Genomic DNA, 23,745 nt, shown 5'->3' with positions numbered 1-23,745 from the left:
ACCAGAATGGCTCATGCCCTCCACTCCCTGCCTGAGAATACACTGAGAACTGCCCAATGGCACAGTAAGTGTTCTGGCTAGGATGTTGCTTGCCAATATGCCAACATACCCTGGTGTCCAACAATTAAGTTAGATGATTACAGAGATTCATCGTGTTTTGTTCCCAAATGTGTTTATCACAGATATGCTTTTAATAGTTGTATGCCTTTTGTATTTATATAGCTTAATGAAATAATACATGAAAGAAAGCAGGCTGCCTCTCTAGGAAAACGAGAGATGTTTGTGTGTGTTGAGGGGGTATTTTTCTGTTGTTTGTTTTTTGTTTAGGCAGAGAGATATACGGTTGAGAGACTACCTTTCATCCACTGGTTCATTTACCAAATGCCTACAATAGCCCTACTGCACCAGGTTGAAGCTGGGAGCCAGGAACTCAACCTCCATCTCAGACATGGAAGGAAGGGACCCAGGTACCTCCCGCTGTGGGCATCAACAGGAATTTAAAATTAAGACTGCAGCCTGGACTTGAACCCAGCCACTCAGATTAGAAACATGGGCATCTCAAAAAGCATCTTACCCTTGTGCCAAACACCTGCCCCAACTGAACAGAGATTTAAAAAAATAAAATCCATTGCTTAATTAGAGAATGAATAAAAATGCCCATGAAAGATCTTAAGGGGGAATTTTTAAATCTAAAATGATTTGACAGTCAATATTGCCTCACAAATATGTTAAGTCCTCATTGTACATTAAAGAAATCAATACTGCTCAATTATTTAAGAGTTGTGCAAGAAAGATGATTGAAGAGGACTCCAAGAGGAAGACCATTAATCAAAGACCTTGGTCCTACATCAAAAGACCACTAAATACATATTCACGTAGATGTTTTACTTGCCATAACTTGTTTCAGATATGCATTTGACTTCCCATTAGAACCATGTTTTTAACCTGAGTAACAACCATTCTGGATCGTGGTGGTTCAGAGAGATTGTCTTCCTTGGCAGGTACAGGGCCTCAGACCTTACCAAGATGATCCCTCCACTCAGAGGAGAACCACTGTCCAGGTCTCAGCATTCCACACACAATCAAGTGCTTTCCAGGGGATACTGGCTCACCAACAGTCAGCTTTTGATCTGGAATCACTTAGATCTTAAAGGGACACATTATCACAAAGGCATTTTGAAAAATGCAAGGAGCTACAAACACATAAAGATGCAATGATGGATGTCAAACACCTTTGTTTTCAGGGAAAGATGAAGAGATGACGACCTGGAAGAAGGAAGGTGGATACAAGCAAAGCCAACTCTGGAAGACCCTGAGTGACATGGAGAAAGAGAAGTTTTAGAAAATTCTTTCATTTCTCAGTGTAACCTGAACGTGTCCTTACTCTTCTCCTTAGGGGAAGGTATGGTTAGAGGCTGCCAAAGTGCTCTTCATAAAACACAGTTCAATATCCTTCAACAAAACGTACACGGCCCACAGAAGGGACGTGGCATTTAAGGACTTTACAGCATGGATCCTCCTTAGTCCACAACCTTGATCCTCCCAGTGTCGTGACATGAGTCACAAGAGACTAGAACTTTTCTGAATGTCTCCACGCCCCCAGTCTTCATCCCCGCACCCCTATGTCTCTGGGCTGGTAAAGACTTCTTCCAGAAATTCATCTTCTAGGATTAAAAAGTTCACAAGCCTCTGCCCTCCCTGTTACTCCAGTTCCTCTGGACTTCTGATTCTTAGTATAATCCAAAAGCTATCTTACGTTCCAGGGAAGCATCTCCCTGCTTGTTGAATGCCTCCAGGATGAACACCAATCATCCATTTCATCTCTAAGACACTGAAGAACCTAACAAGGAACCCTAACCTGACAGAGATTACACCTGAATGCAGAATTCCACCTGGCCATCCAAGTCGTTAAAGCTCACCGGTCTTGTTCACTCTCTTCGAGCCCTTATTCTGGCAATCATTTTTCCCTTTCCAGTTGAACTTACTAAACTTTCCATCAGAGGAAAGTCATTCTTGGTTATGACTCTACCTCCTTTATCTGGTAGAAAAGGAAACACCCCGTGAGGCAGAGGGCCCGTGTCCCTGAGAGGCTGAGAAGCAGGAAATCTTCGTAAATGTTTTACTCTGATTTAAACGGTTGATGAAAGATGCGGTTCCTCAGCACTGGAAGTGCTTCTGCACTGTATCTAGTCCGTCCCCACCTAGAAAAAGAACCAGGCCACAAGGTGTTAACAAGAATACAAGAGCGCTTCTTGGGACTTTGTTTTCACAGCTCGGAAGGGGATCTTGCATTTATACACAGATGTCACTTTTAGTAGTCTCTGGGTCTCTCCCATCTTCTGCCCCAGCAACCTACAAAGAAAGCCACAATCCTCCACTGGAGTCACACCCTCTCCAAGCTGACCCCGGACACCCCCTCTGACTTATGCTGTCAAAAGCCACACACCCATAGGCATGAACACAGTCAAAGATAAGAATAGGGCTTGTCCTTCCCCTCTTGTTCTACCATAGAAGATAAAATGGCACATGGCCCATCGTGGAACCCAACTGCCTGGAAGACCTAAAAGAAGCTCCTGGCTACTAGCTTTGGACCGGCTCAGGTCTGGCCGTTGCTGCTGAAATCAAAGGACAGAAGACCTTCTCTCTGTTTCTCCTTCTCTCTTTAAATCTGTCTTTCCAGTAAAAATAAATAATTCTTTAAAAAATTCAGTTACATCTATGTCTCCCATGTGTAGCTACCAATACAGTTCTCCATCAACTCAGTTATACTTTGGAAGCAATGCATTCATCTCCCACAGAACTTCTAAGGAAAATATCGATACAAGATCACTTACAAATAGCCAAACCCAAGTGGCAAGTCTTAGTTCATCTTTCTCAATGTTACGATATCCTAGAAATTTGGGAGTGGGGAACTGAGTCCTGATAAACTCATCTCAGGGTAAAATTCACAGGGGCCCAGCCGAATCCCAACCATCATTTCAACACAGAAAATTTTGCAGAGTTGTGCTGTTCCATTCAGGCTACAGCATAATGTTTCCGATTTGGTATTTGAGAGTGAGAGGTAGACTTGAGGATTCTTTCAGGACGAAAGTAACACCAAGGAGATACAGACATGGAGAGGCAGGACAGAAGGAAGGACTTAGGGAAGCAAGGAGGTATCCTCGAGAGGCAAAAGTACCAGAGGGTATGGTGGAAATTGTGGATGGAAAGGTGAAGATTAGGAAGAAATAGACAAGTGAATTAAAAAAAAAAAAAAAACTCTTTATGATAGGGGGATACAAAAACACTAAGCATCCTTCACTCTGTCCAGAATAGTTCTAAAGGTTGATGCCAATAAGGCCAGGCCAGCACCAAGAATGAGGCAACAACTTCACAGGAGGGCCACTCCACTCAGCAAAGAAAAGCATAGAAATGAGGCCAGGCCAAGCCCTCTGGAGATCCCTGCGCCAATGGCTGAGGCCACAGGAGGCAATTTGCTCACTTCTCTGCCTTTTGTCTTCATCCATGGCCATAAACCTATCCTTTCAGGAATTTCAGAGAGTCTAACTCAGTGCCTAGAAACTCATGAAAACAAGTCCTTTTCATTTTCTATCTTGGACCTCAAAAAGATAAAAACATATTCTTGCTATGAACAGATATGGATTTCTCTGAGCTTTTAAGGGCTAACTGTAGAACATACCAATCATGGTACCTTCCCAAGAGGGTCCCCATGCTACAGATGACTATACTCTTTGAATGTCCCACTAGAAGGCAGTGGTCCAGTGCTCAGAGTTCAAGTCCTTAGAGAGGGAAATAAACAGAATGGTCAGGAAGAGTCCCAATCTAGCTCATAAAATCTCTTTAGCCATGTGCTACAATGACAGTGGTCCTGGTTGTAGGCACCATGCCACAGCATTTCAAGACGAATACAGGAGACAGAAAACCCACCATCTCTTGCAGGGGACGTGACGAACCCAATTGGGAGTAGAGGACGCCAGCAAACTACAACACAAGAATATTCATTTGCAAGAAATAGAATCATTCACCAACATGTGTTAGTTTGTTTTGTTTTGTTTGCAAATTCAACCAATCACCCTCAGGAACACTTCAAAGAGGGCTAAAACATCATGCAAGCAGGTGACCAGCAGGGAAGGCCACAACAGACCAAACCAGAGCTTATAGAAGGATGAGTCTATCCTCTCCCCTCTTCTTATACTCACAGTCTTTAAAAAAAAATTCTAAATCAAGAATCATAGTGGGAACCTTGGAAGAAGCTCCTGGTTCTTGGCTTCAGCTCAGCTCAGCTTGGGCCGTTCTGGCCACCTGGGGAGTGAATCAGCAGATGGAAGATCTTCTTCTCTGTCTCTCCTCCTCTCTGTGTATCTGACTTTCCAATAGAAACAAATAAATCTTTAAAGAAAAAAAAGCAGATCCAAATAACATATCAAGGATTCATGTCTTACTCTGTTCAGTTTATATTAATAAAAATCAACAGACTTTAAAAAGAAAAAATAGCACTCATTTTATAATGACTTTGCAGCCATGTGAAGAAATAAGAAACTACACATTGAAATCAGAACAATATTTTCACTTCATTCTTCAGCAGCCATCATTTTGAGTGGGGTGTGTATCTTGCTGGGCACCACACAACTTCTCAGACTGGAGAATAAGATCGAATTCCATCACCTCATTTCCTGCTCCACACTGATCGTTACACAGTATCAGCTTTCTGCCACAGCAAACCCCCAAAGCTCAGCTTTGCAAAGCCATGACATCACTAAAAGGAATGTGATGACCTTATATTGAAACTATGAGCTACCTTAAGCCAGCACTTCACACACTAGCTAATAGAGACTGATCATTTCTGTATTTGTTTGAAAAAAAAAGAGAGTGGGGGGTCCTGGACATAAAGTGTCCTGGGCTTGCAGTGTAAAGTAACCGCTAACCTTGCCTACTGAAGTGTCCTAGCTGCCATTCACAACAGCCTCTGGTACTGGGTAAGTGCCCAGTGACTCTGAGAAAAGCATTGCAGTGGCTGGGATAGCGAAGAGAGGGAATGTGGTGCGGATGGATTAGATCACAGCTTTCTAATGAATTCACCCTAAAGTATAATGCAGAAGGTCAGTCAGAACTTTCAGTTTTCACTCATTGACATGTAAAATACATATCGAATCTACTACAGACTGCTACAAGCGAGAAGGATGATTTCGTGTGTGTGTGTGTGTGTGTTTAATCATCATCACAGGATTGTCTTCCTTGCTGAGACTGAAAGCAAAGTCTAAGACAAGGGAACACAGGAGTGAGAACGAAAGGCGTGGGGGACAAGAGTTAGACGTGTTCATTCCTTCACACACTTATCCGTCCACCCACCCATCTGTGCCGCAGCTGTTTTTTTTTTCTTAAGTTTTACCATGTTCCAATTAGAATATATGTCAGGAAAGACACGGTGGTGAGTAGCTGAGACACAATGAGCACATCAGAGGTAGCAGTGGCCTTCGTCAATTTGCTAGAGAACTTTCTGGCAATATATGACCTAATGAAGCACTCCTTCCCTCTTGAAATACTTCTATCCTTTAAGATCTAAAACACCCTCTACCATGGCTCTCCTCTTACCTCACTGGTGGGGGTGGCATCTTCTTAGCTTCTTCCTCTTCTAGCCTCTGCCTTTGACTGTCCAAGGCGCATGCATTGGCCACTACACCAAGCATCATTTGTGTGCTGTCAACTCATAAAGTTCTCTCCAGCACCCACTTCACGTCAGCGTTTCAGACTCTTATGTTCAACTCTAACCCAACATCAAGAGATAAACAGGCATCCCTAACACAACAGATTTAAAGCAGATACTGGATCTCCCCCTGCCAACTCCAGACTTGTACAAGGTAAACACCCAAGAAGTCTTTCTTGAGCCTTCTCTTCTTTGCTGCCTCACAAGTAATCCTCAGCCAACCCTCTCAGCTCCACTCCCAAAACAATCCCAAATCTAACCTGTCCACCCACTGCCACTCCAGTCGAAGCCACCAGCTGTCACTAGGGTTGCTACAATAAGCTAATGGGTTTTCCTGGGTTCCACTCTTAACCTTTCTACCCAGGCCATTTGAGGCTAAGATGATGTCCTTTGCAATAATCCTTGGCCAGATCCTTTCAAAGACGCCAAGGCTTGCAATCTCTGCATTGGCAACCTCACACCCTCAGGATCTCAATGTTCTGGCCATGCCAGAATCAAGTCGGAATTTATACTCACTTCTCCTTCTGCCTTCCGCGAACAATCTGCTCTCAATGTTCTCAGGCCTCATCATTCGTTATCAGTGAAGTTTGACTAGACGAACTTGTTATTATTTCATGACATTACGTCTTAGGTAGGTCCTCCATGACCTACTAAGCTAAGGGGAGTGACTTTGCCTCTGCTAAAGAAGGCACACAGTGGGTTCTCAAGAACTCAGGGAAATCACAGCCCTCTGTCCTCACTCACAGAGCTTACACCCACTGAAAAAGACAACACAAAGAGCATGAACTCAAAAGATCTGTGATCTGCTTTAGGATCTGATTTCTACTGTACTAATTTCACACACACACACACACACACACACACACAAAGCTATTTAATATATTTACTCTTTCCTAAGTACTAGGCATTATGCGAAAATTCCAGCTACGCATTATTCTATGTAACGGGTGAAGATATCGTGAAACTAGTGAAAGTGTCATTCCTTATAGATGGCAAGTCACTTGCTCCAGGTACGAGGCAGAAGAGGAGCAGAATTGACAGTGAATTTCACACACATCACACTCTCGGCCTGCATCTTGAACTCCTAGGCTGTGCTTAGTGCCATTCTCTGGGAAACAGAGTGATGGAACTAAAATAAACACTCATCCTTCAATTCAGCCTCCTTACACAGAAAAAAAAAAAAGCCATAGTTCTTCCTGCCTAAAATTGGGATTTCTATGTTAAGTCACAGCAGAGTACAACAAAGAGAAGTGGCCACAGATGAATACAAAACATTCAGAAGAAACACATACTGATATATTAGGGTGTTGAGGCACGTCAGGCGGCCTTTGGCACCTCATTTTAACACCCGTGTTACACACATTACAATGTCTCCCCCTCCTACAGATTATAAATCCAAACAAAAACTCCTAGGGGTGACAAGTTCTCATAAGTTGCAGTCAACCAAAGCAGAATATTGTAATAAAATACCTTCACCTTAGTTCGTAACTTCATCTGTCACCTGGAAAATCAACCACCTGGCTCATACACAAATACCCAAAGCAGTACTATACCTCAGTCTTCCAGTACCTGCAGGAGAGTATGCCTCACACGTCCGATGTTTGACTCTGAAAAAGCTGACAAATTTTACAGAACTGCTGTTAAGGGCTTTCTACTTTCATATTTCCCCTTTATGAGAAGGTTTTAAAGAACTGATTCTTCATAAAATGTTCTGGGAAAAAAGGCTTTGGAAAATGGGGGTGCCAGAAGGAATAAAACCCCTAGGTTGCCTTGTACCTAGGCAAATGTTACACTGCTAGCAGAAAAGCAGCCAAGGCTGCCCTTCTGGGCTTGGTTAATGCCAAATTTGTGTTAACCATACCAGTGAGCCAGCACTGCTGCCTATTCTATTATTTTTTGTTTGTTGGTTTGTTTGTTTTTAAGATATGTGGGGAAGGAAGGGAACATTGGGCTGAACATGCCATCCTGGCCCCCAGATTGCCCGGGGAAGGGGGTCTGGGGACATGTTGGAGTGGAAACAGCTCAGGGAATGTCTGATAGGGGAGGGATGACTTGTGGGGGCTTACACACACACACACAGCCACTGCAGTCACAAACAGCCAAGGGAGCGGAGATGGACTAAGGGGAAACTAGCAGGAGGTGTGCATCAGGCCGAGGCAACTGCCCAAGTGGGACACCTGGGCTGGGCTGAAGAGCCCCGCATGCAAAAGCTAGAGTTGGGGGTCCAGAGGTGAGCTGCAGTACCCACCTGAGACTGTTGGAGCAGGGGGTAGACCGTATCAGGATGGGTCACAGCACACACCAGAATGCAAGAGCACCAGATCTGGGAACAGACTCTCTAGGGCACTTGTGGATTTAACTCTGTGGTACTGTGGCACCTGCTGGTTTGCATGAGAGCCGGGGATGGGGACTGACTCAACCAGGCTAGACCACCTGACAGGCTGTACCCATATGGGAAAACCCAGAAGGGGCTCCTGGATCCTGGCTCATCTCTGGCTTTTGCAGCCACTTAGGGAGTGAACTAGCAGATGTAAGATCTTTCTCTCTGCCTCTCCTTTCAGGAAATACGATTTTCCAATAAAAATAAAATAAAATTTAAAAAAAAATTTAGGGGCAGCCACCATGGCTTAGCAGGCTGGGCTTCATCCCACATGGGCACCAGTTCTAGTCCCAGATGCTCCAGTTATAATCCAGATCCCTGCTTACAGACTGGGAAAGTAGCAGAGGATGGCTCAAGTCCTTGGAGCCCCAGAGGAGGCTCCTGGCTCCTGGTTTCAAATCAGCTCAGCTCCAGTTGTTGTGGCCATTTGGGGAATGAACCAGCAGAAGGAAGATCTCTCCATCTCTACCTGCTTCTCTCTGTAACTCTGCCTTCAAGTAAAATAAAATCAATCCTTAAAAATATTCTTTTAAAGATTTCTTACATACTTAATTGAAAGGCAGAGTCACAAAGAAAAAGAGAGAGAGAGAGAGAGGGAGCTCTCTGCCTGCTGGTTCACTCCCCAAATGGCTGCACTAACCAGGGCTAGGCCAGGCCAAATCCAGGACCTGCTTATGTCCCCTCTCCCACACAGCTGGCAATGGCTCAAGCACTTGGCCATTCATTGCTGCCTTGCAGGTGCATCCGCAAGAACCTGGTTCAGGCACAGAGTAGCCAAGATCCAAACGGACATTCCAACGGAGTGTGCTGGGATTGCAAGCAGAGGCTTAAACTGTCACACTGGACGCTGTTTATCAAATCCCTGATACTAAATTCTTTACGTTGAAGTATCCAGAGCAGTTACTAATCCCGGAGCTGCCCTGGTTGATAACGTCAGCAGATCACTCAGAGCTCTTGGTAATCTCCAACTCAATTCTTCCACCAGAGATACGAGAGCTTGTCTTCTCGGGCTGTTGTCTCTGTCAACCACAGACACCGTCACAGAGCTCATACATATTCTATGCTGTGTATGCAAATTATCCCCCAATTCTTATTTATATTAAATAGTCAAAAAGGAGAGTTATAGCACAAATCTAGGCAAAACTGATGACGGTTTTGATAGAAATGTTATGAAGCACTGTCTGCTACTTTGCAAACTGTATCGGTGAAAGCAACAATACATAATTTTACCAAATTCAAATAAAATAAAATAAAACTTGCTCAGATGCAAGTTTATCACTGTTTCATTATGCCATCTCAGACGATTGTGCCAGAGCCTCTTCATAGGTTAACCATTATTTTATTATAAATTATACTGTTTTTTTAGGCCCTTCATGGATAGGTTAGGAAATTATTATGATTTGTTTCTAATGATGAGTAGTAAATACTGTCCCTTAATTTTGCTTGAAAATAATCAAGAGAAGGGGACCAAACACACACAGATTTAGACAGGAGGCAGGAAGCTCACACTATGGGGAGAAGCTAGCTAAAGCTCATTGAGTCTGCCCAGTGAATGCTTATAACGCACGAGTTAATCCTTTCTTCTGGGCAAATGTGCCTGTAACAGCTCACAGCATTAGAAAACCACCTGGAAGAAGCAGGGTCCTGGAGTGGGACCCGCCTCATTGTGCCTCTGACTACACCAAGGAAAGGAACTTCCCTTCTCTGAGTAGTGGGTTTCACAATTTCCAAGAGGCAGGTCTTAAGCAAGTTGGCTCTGCTGAACCATATCACCAACACGGTCTATCACCAAGTCTGGCATGTTGTAAGCTCTCAACGCAAGTTCATTCTCACATGCTTGCTCCCAAACTGTGCTGAATTCCCCAGCATATTTCCAACATAATCTGGCCTACTAATTCTAGTTCTCTGAAACGCTTGTGAGTAATCAGAACCCAAACACAAAGGCCAGTCTGCAGGGAGAAGGAAGCGATGCAGAGAGACAAGCCGAGATCGGGGACTACCTCTGAAGAAGGAGTATGAGGAAGTCTCCCGGAAGTGTTGGATCCCCATAGCCCTGCCATATCGCACATCCGCCTCTCAGGTGCCATGAAACACCCTTGATTCGCTAGAATAAATCCTGCTTTAAATAAGCCATCACTATGAGTTTCAGGCACCTGCAACCACAACAATCTCCAATAAGGTTCTTGGAAGACCCAGTGTACTTCAGTAGACAGCACTAGACTCCTGCTCTACTCGTCATAACACTACCAAGAACAACACTTCCTGACTCACCCCAAGAACCGACAGTGAGAGGCTCAGCATAGCGCGTAGAGGCAAATACCAGCTTGGCCATATACTAGCCACATGACTGCCACTGCGATACTGCATTGCTCCAAGCGTTGGATTATTAGCATAACAATACCTGGGGTTTTACCAGAAATAAGGAGAAAAAGAGCTCCAGGGCCATCACAGAAGGTCCTGTAGGTTACATCTTACTTTTGAGATCAAAATCAGCTCTGTTCAGTGCAGCAGCCAGCCCACAGCAACGGCCTCAGTCGCTGACTAATTTTTTTTAAAGATGTATCCATTTTGGGCCTGCCACAATAGCCTAGTGGTTAAATCCTCACCTGAGATCCCATATGGGTGCCAGTTCATATCCCAGCTGTTCCACTTCCCTTCCAGTTCCCTGTTTGTCGCCCGGGAAAACAGTTGAGGACCCAAAGCTTTGGGACCCTGCTCCCGCATGGGAGACCTGGAGGAGGCTCCTGGCTCCTGGCTTCAGATTGGCTCAGCTCCAGCTATTGCTGCCACTTGGGGAGTGAACCAAAGGATGGAAGAGCTTTCTCTCTATATCTCCTTCATTCTGTATATCTGACTTTCTAACTGAAAAAAATAAATAAATAAAATGGATCTTTAAAAAAAAGATTGACTTATTTTATTAGAAAGGCAGTTCATATTTATTTTTGGGTCACCTCATTTTTTTTCTCAGCCACTCTTGTGTTTTCAGTAAGGGAGACTTCTAGAACCGTTTGGAAGATTAAATGGAGCTATGTACAGCTAAGAACAGTTCTAGAAGATGGGAAATGCTAAATAATCACTAATTAGTTTATTTTCAATCCTAGAGTAACTAGAAATGTATGTCTCCCACATAAAAATATCCAAATAATCACTCACTGACTCCAAGAGGCAATTTTTGTATTAACTTAATAAGCTTCATTCTAAGAACACTGAGCTGCCTCACCTTGAGGCAATTGAGTAAGATTCTATATCTAGATACAATCAAATGTTCCCTGAATATAGAATGACCAGTTTGTGCAAGGTAGTCCTAGGTGTAATTATTAATAGAGTTCCTGCTATATTCTTGAAACTTTCCCTGGACAGACAATAAAGGATACGCTTACGCTCCTTAAACAGAGTAAAACCTCTGTATGAGACATTTGTAAAATACCGCTTCACTCAATTCTTGCTCACTGAGGTTTAGATTTTTTTTCTCTTTAGATTTTTAAAACAACTTAATATATTGAACTTCTGTGGTTCTAAATGCACAAACCAAGGAGTTTATAATCCTGCCCAGACATGGGAGTCAGGACTAAGCTTTAGGTCTTTATTTCAGAAGACAAATCACATGAATGAATAAGGTAGGCAGAGTGAAGCCACGTCCTGTAGCAATAATGATGGTGGTTTATGGAGACCCAGACTGTGCTCTTGTAATCAAGGGACAATACTTTATATGGCTCTGGCAGTTTGCCCTGTAAAATGCACTTTCACAGGTATCATCTAATTTCACCCTCAGAAACAAATGCCATTTGCTGTGCCACCATTCTACCTGCCTCAGAGATGGCCACACAGGTGAGTGACTCCCAGTCCAGTCCCTTCCGTGGGCCAGACACTCTCTGATGCCCATCCATTTCCTGCCTCAACACCCCAACCCCTGCCTCTCTCGGGTTCTTGGCTCTCGCTTTCCATCCACTACCATGGATTTGAAGACTGGTTACTGACCTTCCTGCCCCATTTGGAATCCTTCTCTCCATCCCCATCCACTGCCAGGCCATCCAGAAGGCTCAGCTTCACTTCTGAGCCTCCTGGAATGAAAGCCAAAGATGAAGAGTGCCTTGGACAGACCCCCCACCCAAGGAAGGACATGTAGCCAGGCTCTCCCCATCGTCTAGATTCCATCTGCGTGGCAACGAGGACAAAACATGACTCTCATTTTGTAAATGAGGAAATCAGCAGGGAGGACCAATGACTTGCCAAGGTCACACCCCAGGAAAGCCTGAACTAGACCTTGAATCTAATGGGTCAGCAACCAGTGTATACCCAATCGACTACAGTAATGGTTCTCAAATTTCACCAAACGTTTGAAAAGCCAGCTACAGCATCTGTGGGGACAACTGCAAAATGAAAACATTTCAAAAGGCAAGAAAAAGGCTTTGTCTGTCTCAGATCTCTCTCTGGATTCGCGGGGATACTTTCAAATTTGCTTTTAACCTGGAACCCTCCCTCATAGACAAGCAGAGACCCTTAAAGGTGCTCAAAGCTGCCTTTACAGTTGGGCACACGGGGCAGCCATGGTTGACCCACCTTCCTCACGCCTAGGTCCCCCTCCTGGGGCGCAGTGGCACTGAATGGGGGACAAGGGGTCCTATGACTGTTGTGGCAGCAGGTGCATGAGCTGAGGTTCCATGAGTACTGTGTACACTCCAACGGCTCAGCAGACCTCACGTTCAGAGCTAGAGTCAAAGACAAAATTGTCACGAATGTCAAGATGGCAAGCACAGACCATTCACCCTCACACGCAACACACCCTTTTTGAACTTGGAATCCTATACGACTACTCACACACCCAGCACGGTGTACTTGAGTCACCCGAGATCTCACACATCCAGCGTGGCCCCGAGGCTGTGTATCTCCCAGAGAGACAGCGGAGACTGTCGGTGCTCCGGCTCTAGTGCAGCATCCAGTTCACACACCGCCAAGATTCATTTTTAACTTGTTTATTATGTCACAGCCAATTACAGACCCTCTATGCCTTCCATTATGCAAATAAGGCAGCCATGAAAATAGGTATTAAATACAAGTCACCACCCATTGTGTCTTTAAAATGTGATGAGTCAGAAGGAGCAAAATCTATTCACGGGCTAGGTGACAGCCCACCTGCCTGTGTTAAGACTTCACACAGACAGCAATATTGCGCACACACACACACACACACACACACTGGCGGCCACAACACAGAGGCTACTCGACTCTTTCACACAAACTCAGCGCTGCCCTTGCTCTGAGAAGCCAAATGCTGAAAATAATCAAGGCACATTTTCCTAAATGGGAGGAAGGACTCACTCCTCAGCTCTTGGGACAGAGTGACGGCTGAATGGGTTAGAGTTCTTTAAGGTAAGTTCCTTATGGAAAGGTGGCAACCTTAAATACTGGTAGAATTTCTCAGAACACCTACAGAAGGACAGCTGAGAGTGTACAGCCCTATGCAGACCCCTACAGAACACAAAGAGACACACTGCCAGCCAACTAAGCCTCCGTCTCATCACCCCTACAATGGGGCAGAATGACACTTGCCCTGCCTCCCAGGAGCACGCCTTTGATCAAATCCCTTGGGATAATCAATGGGAAAGCTTATGAATTATAAACGACTGTAGAGTACTGTACAAGTCCAGGGTTGTGCCTGCTTAACCCTCTAAAAAGGCTGTAGGTGACCAAGGGACTGTTACATTTCAGCTGCCTGTCCTATAGAATCTGATATGTGTCGGGAAGGTGGGGAGTGGGTTACTGGTACATACTGTATCCTTTCAAAGGTGGAATGCCCCCAGACTGACACAATGCTTTTATAACTGGAACAAATCGTGCCTGCCATTTAGTAATACTTGGAAATCCAGCATCAGGTTGATTTACACCCAGCATCAATAACTCACACAAAGCCGACCCTGTGTAGCCCAGTGAGTAAATAAAAGTAAACATTGTGTTTCACCTGCCTTGTTGGCGAGACAAAATGAAAACTCTGGCTTCCCCGACTGGAATAATGTCTTTGGTCTCCGGCTGATTTGGTTATTTTTGGAACCTTTTATGGAATATTAACTTTATTTTCTCTAATTCTGCAGGAAGCCATATTGGAAGTGCAAGGCAGTATAAATGATTAAAGAGCAGAAGTGAAAAAAAGAAGTAACCATGTACTTTGCCCCAAATTTCTTCAGCTAATCTGTTACCTGCACAGCTCTCACCATGGGAGACTCCAAATGCTGTTCTTACTCTGGATCCAACATGATGGTGCTGTTCATGTCTCATTGCCTCTTACTGTTCCAGGGATAAAGACAAACAAAGATGATAAAGCATCTTAAATCACTGGCACTATTTAAAATGTAAGATGTTGTAATGGGACCAAAAACTGAAGCTAACTGACACATTGAGAAATCAAATCCTAACCTAAGCCCTAGATTATAACCAATTAATTTAGTCAACCACCAATGGTGAGAAATAAAACTACAACTTACTGTATTATTTATAAGAACATTAATTTTTAGATCTCCCAGGTTCTCACAATACACGATCTTCCTTAAACCAGGTCTTTACAACAGACATCCGACTTGAGAAGCACAAAAGAGTTTTTTTAATCCCAATTAGTTTGGCGTTCTTTGTTGATATTATTCTGTTTTTTTTTTTTCTGACCAACAATAATGAATAACCCACAAACGCTAATGAATAACTAACTCCTTTTGTCTCAAAGGACAGTAGAGCCAACAAGCAATGTCAGAGGCCCTACGGTAAAATAAAAACCTTTATAATGAAAATCTTCCCAATTATATAGTCCTCTGGGTCCTGCAAATGCAGAATTGACTTAAATATTTAAATAGTTGTGTCAAATGTGCTTAAAGTGGGGATCATAAAACTGATTTCCCAGGTGCCTTGAAAAACGCATTTCACCAGTCTAATTACAATGACTAACTGTTGGAGCAGGAAGTGGAGGGAACGCTATTATTGGTACAATATAACCAGGATCCTTTGCTGACAAATCCTACCAGGGAGCTGCCAATTGCACAATGTCTTCCATGTGGCTCTGATAAACGGCAACACCCTTATCTGGGTACATTGAAAATGTACATACAATCAATTTTAAGTCTAATTTTTAATATCTCAGAAACATAAAACTACAAGTAGCTTGATTGTAGGACAGAGCAAATAAAAACACAATAAAGTCGCTAGGAACCAGATACTGTGTGCAATGAGGAATTACATGGAAAAACACAGTAATGTCGCATTTCAATCGGAACTCATTCTTTTTCTAATACACCTCTTAACTCCACGCACAGCAAGGGCTTAACAGCAATGACATCCAAGAATCAATAAGGACACTGTGACATGCGGTTTCTAAATATTGCTCCCCTGTGAGGGAGACTGGAGCATTGTGGGAAAATAGATGATTCCATGACTGGGGCAAGGAAATACAAGGGAGGGTAGACACTGTGTTATGCCTGAAAGCAAGTTGCTGCTTCATGGGAACATGGCAAGAAGATGTAAGAAGTGACCATAAGAGGCGCCCATCAGGCTAATTTGCAAATATTTGAACATCAGAAAAAAAATGAGAACAATGATGAATTCTATGGCACAGTAAATCCTAAAAATGAACACATGTGATTACATTGATTCATTGATCTCCAACAAAAAAAAAAGGATAGAATCCAAAACCCCCCAGTACACAACCAACCATAAAATCATACGCATGCAGACATCATCAATAGATGCTAGAAAAGGTTGTTGGAGGACAGGGTGGTCCTATGAGGCTATTCATTACTTTTCTAGGGGAAAAGGTATTCTTCACAATGCAGAGATAAAGTCACGCTGCATGCTCAAGGTGATCAAATGTAGCAACATCAGGGACCCCAGGATAAAAGAACACCTGGGGTTTCCTGGTGCCAGTTGACAAATCATCCAGGCAGTGTTCTTGCCCAAAGTGCCTACCCAAGACCTCGTCAGGAAGAAGTATCATGGAGCACTCCCGTATCATGCAGCAATCCCATGGATCTGAACTCTGAAGGTATCAACATACTTAGTCATGAAACACAAAGCTAGGCCAGGGGAGAGGCGTAGTTTCAACCAAAAGAGACTAAAGAGAAATGCACGGTCTTTGATTGGATCTTTTCCAAGAAATAAAGGACATCTGCATTAATAAATGGAAAAATAAAATTATTCATATTATAAATAATGACTAGCAAAAAATAATTGGAAAGCAGTTTGAAGACAGATTGTAAAATACAACTATATATAAATAATACTGTTACAGCAAGGTTGAATTCCTTGGTTTTAATTAAGATATTTTGGTTACATGGCATGAAAGATACTTAAGAATTTGGGAATAATATATGAAAGTGTCTAAAAGTTACTTTGGCTTGTGAGAGATAATGGTAGGAAAACTGCTTTTAAAAAAATAAACATTTTTTAAAATAGAGCATAATGCAAAATAGTATAAGTTAAATAGTATAAGCTTAAAGATAAACCCATGACCCAAGAATGAGCCCATTCAAAAAAATAAATAAATTATGTAATCATTGGCTAGTTTACATGAGAATAAATAGGCAGGGCACTTGGGAAAGCTCCTTGGGAGGCAAAATAGATACAAATGAAAAGAAATAGGGTATTTTGATTTCATTCTCCACCACAATTTCTGATGGGATATGTTTCAAATGTTCTCTCTTCCATTTTGACACATGTTGCAGTAAGAATGAACACTACCAACTCTCATTTCCTGCTCCAAGCTGACTTCACTTGGTACTTGATCTTTTTAAAAAACTGTGGCAAATATAAGGAGTATTCAATCTGTCGTCTAAATCACTTACAAGCGTACAGTTCAAGGACAGGAAATGCATTCCTATGGTACGGTTATCACCATCACCACCCTTCTGCAGAATTTTTTCCTACTCCCCATCAAATACTAACTCCCTATTTCCCTCCCTTCAAACCTTGACAATCACCAGTCTTTCTGTCTCCAGGATGAAGAAAAAAAAAAACTCATAGAAGACAAATCACACATTATTGTCAATTTATGACCGACATTCTTCTTTTAGCATTTCCTGGGGTTTATCCTTGTTGTGGCATGTGTCGCCATTTCCTATCTTTTTTTAAAATGCTTTTCCTTAGATATTTACCGGAAGGGCAGAGAGATACAAAGACAGATCTATACCAGAGACAACTCCCACTCACTGAGGTTCCCTGGTAAATGACTGCAGTGTCTGGGGCCAGGAAACAGGAACTCGGTCCACACCTCCCACACACATGTGATCCATTACTCCCAACACTGCCTCCCACAGTCTGTATTAGCAGCAAGCAGGAGCCACACACCAGAACCAGGTGTCCAACTCTCTCTACCTCACCCTCCATCCTGCCCCCCAGATCTGGGGCACAAACATTTGATAATGATTGTCTTAGCCATTAAGTTAAATGCACCTCCTCTGGGGTTTTTCTTCCCATGTTAAGACTGAGCGTTCCATTATACATACTCCATTCATTCTTCATGGATACTTGGATGGCTCCCATGATTGGGCTTTTATGAATGATGCTGTTAAGAACATGGGTGCACAAAGCGCTTGCTTTTTAAAGTCACAGCTACTCAAAGTGCAGTTTCACAAAGATCTGACACCACCAAAGGAAGCACATTTGCCATTTAGTGTTGAACCTGTCGGCTTCCTCAAGCTAGCATCTGTCCGGTGTTGCGAGGATGCCACGTATCCTTGATGTTTCCTTTGAATTTTAAAACAGCATGTGATTCCCTGAGGTCACTGTGGTACCCCCAGAGATCTTGAGGCACTCTTCGGAAACTACATCCTTTAATGTTCAACTCCCTTCACCTGAGTTTCTAACTGAGCAGAACTCAGTCCTTCAGTCAACGAATAGTACTATCCAATGCATTGTGCTCAAAAGGCTCGCACTGAGAAGGATCCTCACGTGAAGTCAGAAGCCCACGTGCTTGACAGTCCTTCGGTAATGTACATTCTCTGTACACAGCCCCACGGCATTCCTAACACTCAGAGTAACCACGCTCCAGATTTAGAAAATGTATTTTCTTGGCTCCCATGTAAGCTGCGCCTTATCACAAAGCAATGACTGTCTATGCGATAGCTAATATTATTTGTCAACGTGCCTGAGCTGCAAGATACCCAAGTATTTGGTTCAGTATTACATTGGGTGTTCCTGCGAAGGTGCTTCAGGATGAGACTAACATTCAAATCAGGAAACAGAGTAGACTTCCCTCCCTGGGCATGCATGGGTCTCACCGAAATATGGACCGTTCTGAATGGACCAAATAAGGGCAAATAAGTTCTCTTCCTGAATGAACCAAAAAAAAAGAAAGTTTCCACCTCCACCCTCCTACCCACCCACCCAAGTGAGAATTCTCTCCTGCCTAATGACCTTTGGACACGGGCATCAGCTATCTTCTGGTTTTGCATTCCAACTGAAACACTGGCCCTCTCCTCCCACCAGTCTTCCAACAGGGACTTTTCCATACACTCTCCTTGGGGTTTCAATTGGAACTTTGGGCTTCAAGTGGAATGAAAATACTTGTTTACCAGGCAGATCTTCAGGCATGCTTCTCTCCACCATCCTGCTAAATCTATGTCTCTATAGAAGGCTATATGTGTGTATGTGTACACAGCTGTCTGCCTTAACACCCTCCTGTCCTCCTGATCCACGAATCAAGCACAGGTTGTCCTCCCCAGGCTCCCCAATTGATGTCGCCTTGTCACTCAGAGCACATCCCCATCAGAGAGCTCCCCATGCTTAAACTGCCAATTTATTTGTCTAACTCCCTTCATACCTGGAAGGCAAGCACTACGTTTTACTGGTTATTCTAGCTCCTGAACAGGAGCTTGCCCATAATACACTCAGGTAGACTCAATAATGAATTGTCGAGTAAGTAGTACATTCAAACAGTCCTGGATCACCACCATCCATAACTACAGCAGAGTTTAGGAACTGTCCATCGAGAACTGAAAAGGACACGTTCAGCCATCTCGGGCACCATCCAGAGCAGTAATGGTGTCTACGATACGAGGCTAGAGTGGTTAATTATGCAGCACCCTTGGTCTCTATCTATGTCCATCACATTCCCTACTGTGTGCATACTGGGAAGCTCAAGGGGCCAGAAGACCAAAAACAAGAATCAGGAAGCATTCCTATATTTTACATATATTCCAAGGTGTACTGACCCCAAGAGCTCACTATCTCTTCAATATCAGAAGCATTTATTTTTTTTTAACCATAATTACAACGCTAACCACTTTTTTTAAGCATTAATTATTGTAATCTGAAATTATAGCCACTTCTATTCTCCACCAAATATTCCCATCTCTTTACTGGTTGGTGACAATGAAGTTGATTACACTTTCTGTTACCTTATCAGGTCAATCAACCAGAGCATACAACTCAGGGCTGTTACGAGAAAAAAAAAAAACCTGAGATTACAAATTGTTAAGCACTTAACACAGTGACTGACACAGACTAAGTTATGATATAACAAATGCAAGTTGTTAATGCTATTACTATTGTCAGGATTGCAAACACAGCTATGGTACATATAAAGCAGGTTACAGTTCGTTAGTCAAGCATGAACTTGAAGATTTCACTGGGACTGTCTCAGTAACCCAAACACCTAAGTTTCATATTAAGGAACTTAGCTTGCCACATCAAGAACATAGCAGCAAACAATGTCACAGTTCATTTGGATGTTTCCCCTAGGTTCACATACTTAATATCAGATAAAACCCTTCAAAACCCAAGCTAGGTATTAATAAATAAACAAGAAAGAGAATTTAACAGCTATGTGTTCAGGACACTTTTTGATTCTGCCCAGTTCTATCAACTTGTCTGTAAATAGGATTCACCAGACATTAAAACAATGTAAATCATTACACACCTTACTTAACTGAGTGAATGGCTATTTGCAAGATGGCTAACAGCAATTCTACATGGTGTTGCAAACACCTTTCATAGGAACATTTAAGACTAAATGTTAAAAATACCTTAAGGAATTTATAATTATGCTGATTTATTTAACAAAGTTATATTTCACATGGACACATGGTCTTTTTCACTCTAGCCTGCAATACGAATTCATTTAGTCACTGCCAGTTTCTAGATGCGGGATATCATTAAAGCAATTTGCTATTCTTTCATGATTCTTCATGAATTTAAAACACAGGGCAGTTGAGGGTAAGCATTTTTCCTAGTGGTTAGGATACCATATCTCCAATCAGACTACCTGGATTTCAGTCCTAATTCCCCTCGGGAGTCCAGCTTTCTGTTCATGAGGCTTCTAACAGGCAGCTGATGATGGCTCCAGGAGTTGGGCCATTCCTACCCATGTAAGAGACCTGGATGAAGTTCCAGATTGCTGACTTCAATCCGGCCTCGTTTCAACAGCTGCGGGTATCTAGGGAGTGAACCAGGAAGTGGCATTCTCTCTGTCTGTGTCTCTCTACCCTTCCAGTCCCTGCAATTCCCAATCTTTTAAAAACTTTTACCTAATTCAGATTAAGTCAACACTACTGCATTAAAAGCACATTCCTTCCGCATTTCAAATCAACCCACTTCCCTAGTTCTCCACAGGCACAAAATGTATCTTTTCATGATGCTCTTAATACCTGTGCTACAAACACTGCAAAGTTTCCTCCAAGTATTTTTCTTGTCTTTTCTATGGATTGATTCCTCATTTATTACTAACATCTTTTTCCATCTCTTCCCTTCCAAATGCCACCTCATTTCCAGCACTTCTAGCACAGTTTCAGTCACCCTCCTCATCTTTGGCCCCCAGAAGGCAGCCCCCCAGTGAGGCTTGGCATTCCTCACTGTATCCAGAGGAAAGGCTCTTGGAAAGCATTCTCCCACCCTGTCACCACTAGCCATCCCATCCTTCCGTCTCTGATCATGCTGTCTTAGCTTGCCCTCTTTTCCAGTCCCATGAGACATCGCCAAGTTGATATTAAGCACTTATTTACCAATATGTATCCTTTGCCCAAACACACACATGCACACACACACACACACACACAGCTTACTGAACAAGCCATATGTCATCATGAACCATCCATTCTGACCCTGACATTGAATGATCTGTTCTTTCCATAGGATTTCCTGGCACTAGGGGGAGAAAAAAAAATTAGTTTTCACTTTGAAAAAAAAAAATGCAAAAACAAAATCCTACCTTTCCCAGGATTTGAAGGAAAAGGGTTTCCAAATTCCTGCTGCTTTGGCTTTAAAGTGTGTGACCCTGACAAGCCCCCAGCCTGGGTGACCAGGTATCGGGGCTTCCCATTGGTGAGCACTTGTCTCCTGGGGCTCAAGGCAGGTAGGTGAATGGGGCTCTCAACCATGTTGTTCTGAGGAGCCATCCCTCCTCCAGGAGGCATCTTGAGATGGAGACTGTTAGCAAGGCTTCCAATAGCAGGGCTCGCTGTGCTGCCACAGGACAAGGGGCCGGGCGTCCCCGAGTGACCTCGGAGGAGAGGACCGTGTTGGCCACTAAGCATCCCAGGCCCCTGTGTGTTTCCTGCTGTCCGGTGAAGACTCATGCTGCATGACCTTCCATTCATCCTGAAAAACCTGTCGCCAGGATGGCCAGTAGTGGCACTACTCACTCCTTTCAGGCCAAGTCCAATAAGTTATCCATGGTATGGTTTATGAGCCTGTTTAAAAGACAAATACAGGCATTTTAAAAGTAAAAATCAACAAAAGGTACACCATGAAGAAAAGAAGCACTCCCAACAAAATGGCCTCATTGTGGAGAATGGGGTCACTCAATCAATCAATACAAAGGTTCACGAACAGCCATTCTTCCCCTTGGGATTCATGGGAGGTGTGGATTACGGACCACTGCGTTGTTTTCTTTGCCGGCAAAACCCACTCGGTACAGTGCTCTTGGCAACTACAGCCAGGCTACAGGTGCCAGCCTGTAAAAGGCAGCTAATTTTGCTTCCTAAAGGGTCTGTCCACACAACAATTTTTTTCCTGGGCTTTTTTTTTTTTTTTTTTTTTGCTACACTGGGTCTTAGGGAACCCAAAAGCACCACATTCATGAGCCGCAAGAGCAATGCTTCAAAGATAAACACTCTGAGAGTAGATACGGCCTCAAAAATGAGAGTACTGGGGAGGGAAGGCATGTCTGATTTTCACTGTTAAGAGCTGTGTTTTCATAATCACTATAAGAGCGGGATTTTCATAATCTCTAAGTTCAAAAAAAAAAAAAGATGAAAGTCTTGCCTGGAAATATTGCCTAAATCTCCAATTGCATGTATTCAGATATTCACAGCAATATCAGAGTTGTGGTTCCGTGATAATCCTGGCTTAGAGAAATGGAAACAGAATCAACACGTAATATATTAGCCTTGTGTTAAGATCCTGGGAGGCGGGGTGGTAGTAGAAGCTACGCCGAAGGTGTTATAGAAAACATAAAGAATTACCCTTATAAAAGTGAGCTGTCCAGTAGGCTCACCATGCAGGGGCATGATCCCCCAAAAAAAGCTACCTAGCACACAGGTGATGCTCCACCTCTGGGATAAACAGCTCCCCAAAACGCAGGAGTTGAAGTAGCCAACTTCTATGGCAGCGCCAACCACTCCAAATCCATGGAAGACACAGTCACACTTTGTCTTTTCTATAGCTAGGACAGGCCTGAGAAGAAGCCAGCACTGACCAAACACAGGAAATAAGGAGTGAGTGCAACGTAGCAGTGACCGCTTAGCTTCCATGGGCTGAGTCCCACTCCAACCACAAAACCCATTCAAGGTCTCAGACCAACATGCTCAACTCAGCTCCCAAACAAATAACTCCGTAAACCATCAAGAAAAATAGATCAGGGAAGGAAAGCTTTTTATAAAGGATTTTTTTTCTTTCATATCAGAAAAAATATATATTTAATTCTAAGCACCTCTTGTATCTTGGACAGCTCAGCAAGTGGTACCTTTGTTGAAGATCTTCAAAAATAATTAACAGCACAAATTGCGGGGTATTTTCTTCACCTTTGCCAATTCTGCATTTCCTTAAGAATTCCATCAGTCTGTGACATTTAACACCATCATGCCATCCAGTCCTAGGAAATACTCAGCAGTGTTCTTCTAAGCCATGCCTCTCTTATACACCCCTTCCTCAACAGTCCCCAGAAATAAACAGGTAAGTTCAGGTTACCCAAACTTGCATCATTAAAGTTTGCGAAAGAAACGATAAGGCACGGAATCAACCTGACTGTAAGATTTTTCTTTTTACACTGGAAAAATCCCACTGCCTTTTCTGTTGGGTCCATATAGGAGAATTCAAATGTGTTACCACCAGCTTCTATGTTGATTTCTTCACTGGTTGGTCATGAGCAATTATCATTGAACATCTCTGTGCCCTATCAGATAAAACTGGCCATTTATTCTTCACTCATTGATAAAAGAAAGAAAAAAGTATTTTCCATGCAGTCTGAACCCTGCAGAAGAAAGCACTAATTCAGTACCCAACAGAAGAAAAAGGAATAAAAAAAGATGTCTTGAAAATAAAGAATTGTCCAATATGACTGGAAGTATGAGTCATGGAGACCATGGCTCAAGTGACAAGTGTCTGCCGATCTGCAGATGGTGCCCATTTCCAGGTTTTTAAAAATCAGGGAGTCGTTTTTGGCTGCAAAATGATATATCAGCAGGAATTC

The 23,745-nt window shown here is 43.1% G+C and overlaps 1 protein-coding gene across 2 annotated transcripts in view; it reads right to left on the bottom strand.

Annotated features, from left to right (window-relative positions):
• Window positions 1–21,785, bottom strand: part of GLIS3 (GLIS family zinc finger 3) — a 394,973-nt gene extending 373,188 nt beyond the window's left edge. The window contains exon 1 of one of the 2 annotated variants that reach the window (XM_036496801.2): window positions 21,265–21,785. In XM_036496801.2, the coding sequence (XP_036352694.2) occupies window positions 21,265–21,652 (388 nt within the window). In that variant the 5' untranslated portion in view covers window positions 21,653–21,785. The remainder of the gene's footprint in view (window positions 1–21,264) is intronic. The other variant, XM_058657335.1, reaches the window with a different exon arrangement.
• Between the last annotated feature and the right edge of the window lie 1,960 nt (window positions 21,786–23,745).

Source organism: Ochotona princeps, chromosome 31 (genome assembly GCF_030435755.1).
Source record: "Ochotona princeps isolate mOchPri1 chromosome 31, mOchPri1.hap1, whole genome shotgun sequence".
NCBI classification, from domain to species: Eukaryota; Metazoa; Chordata; class Mammalia; order Lagomorpha; family Ochotonidae; genus Ochotona; species Ochotona princeps.
Note: the sequence above shows the minus strand (reverse complement) of the source record. Positions and strands in the feature narration are given on the sequence as shown.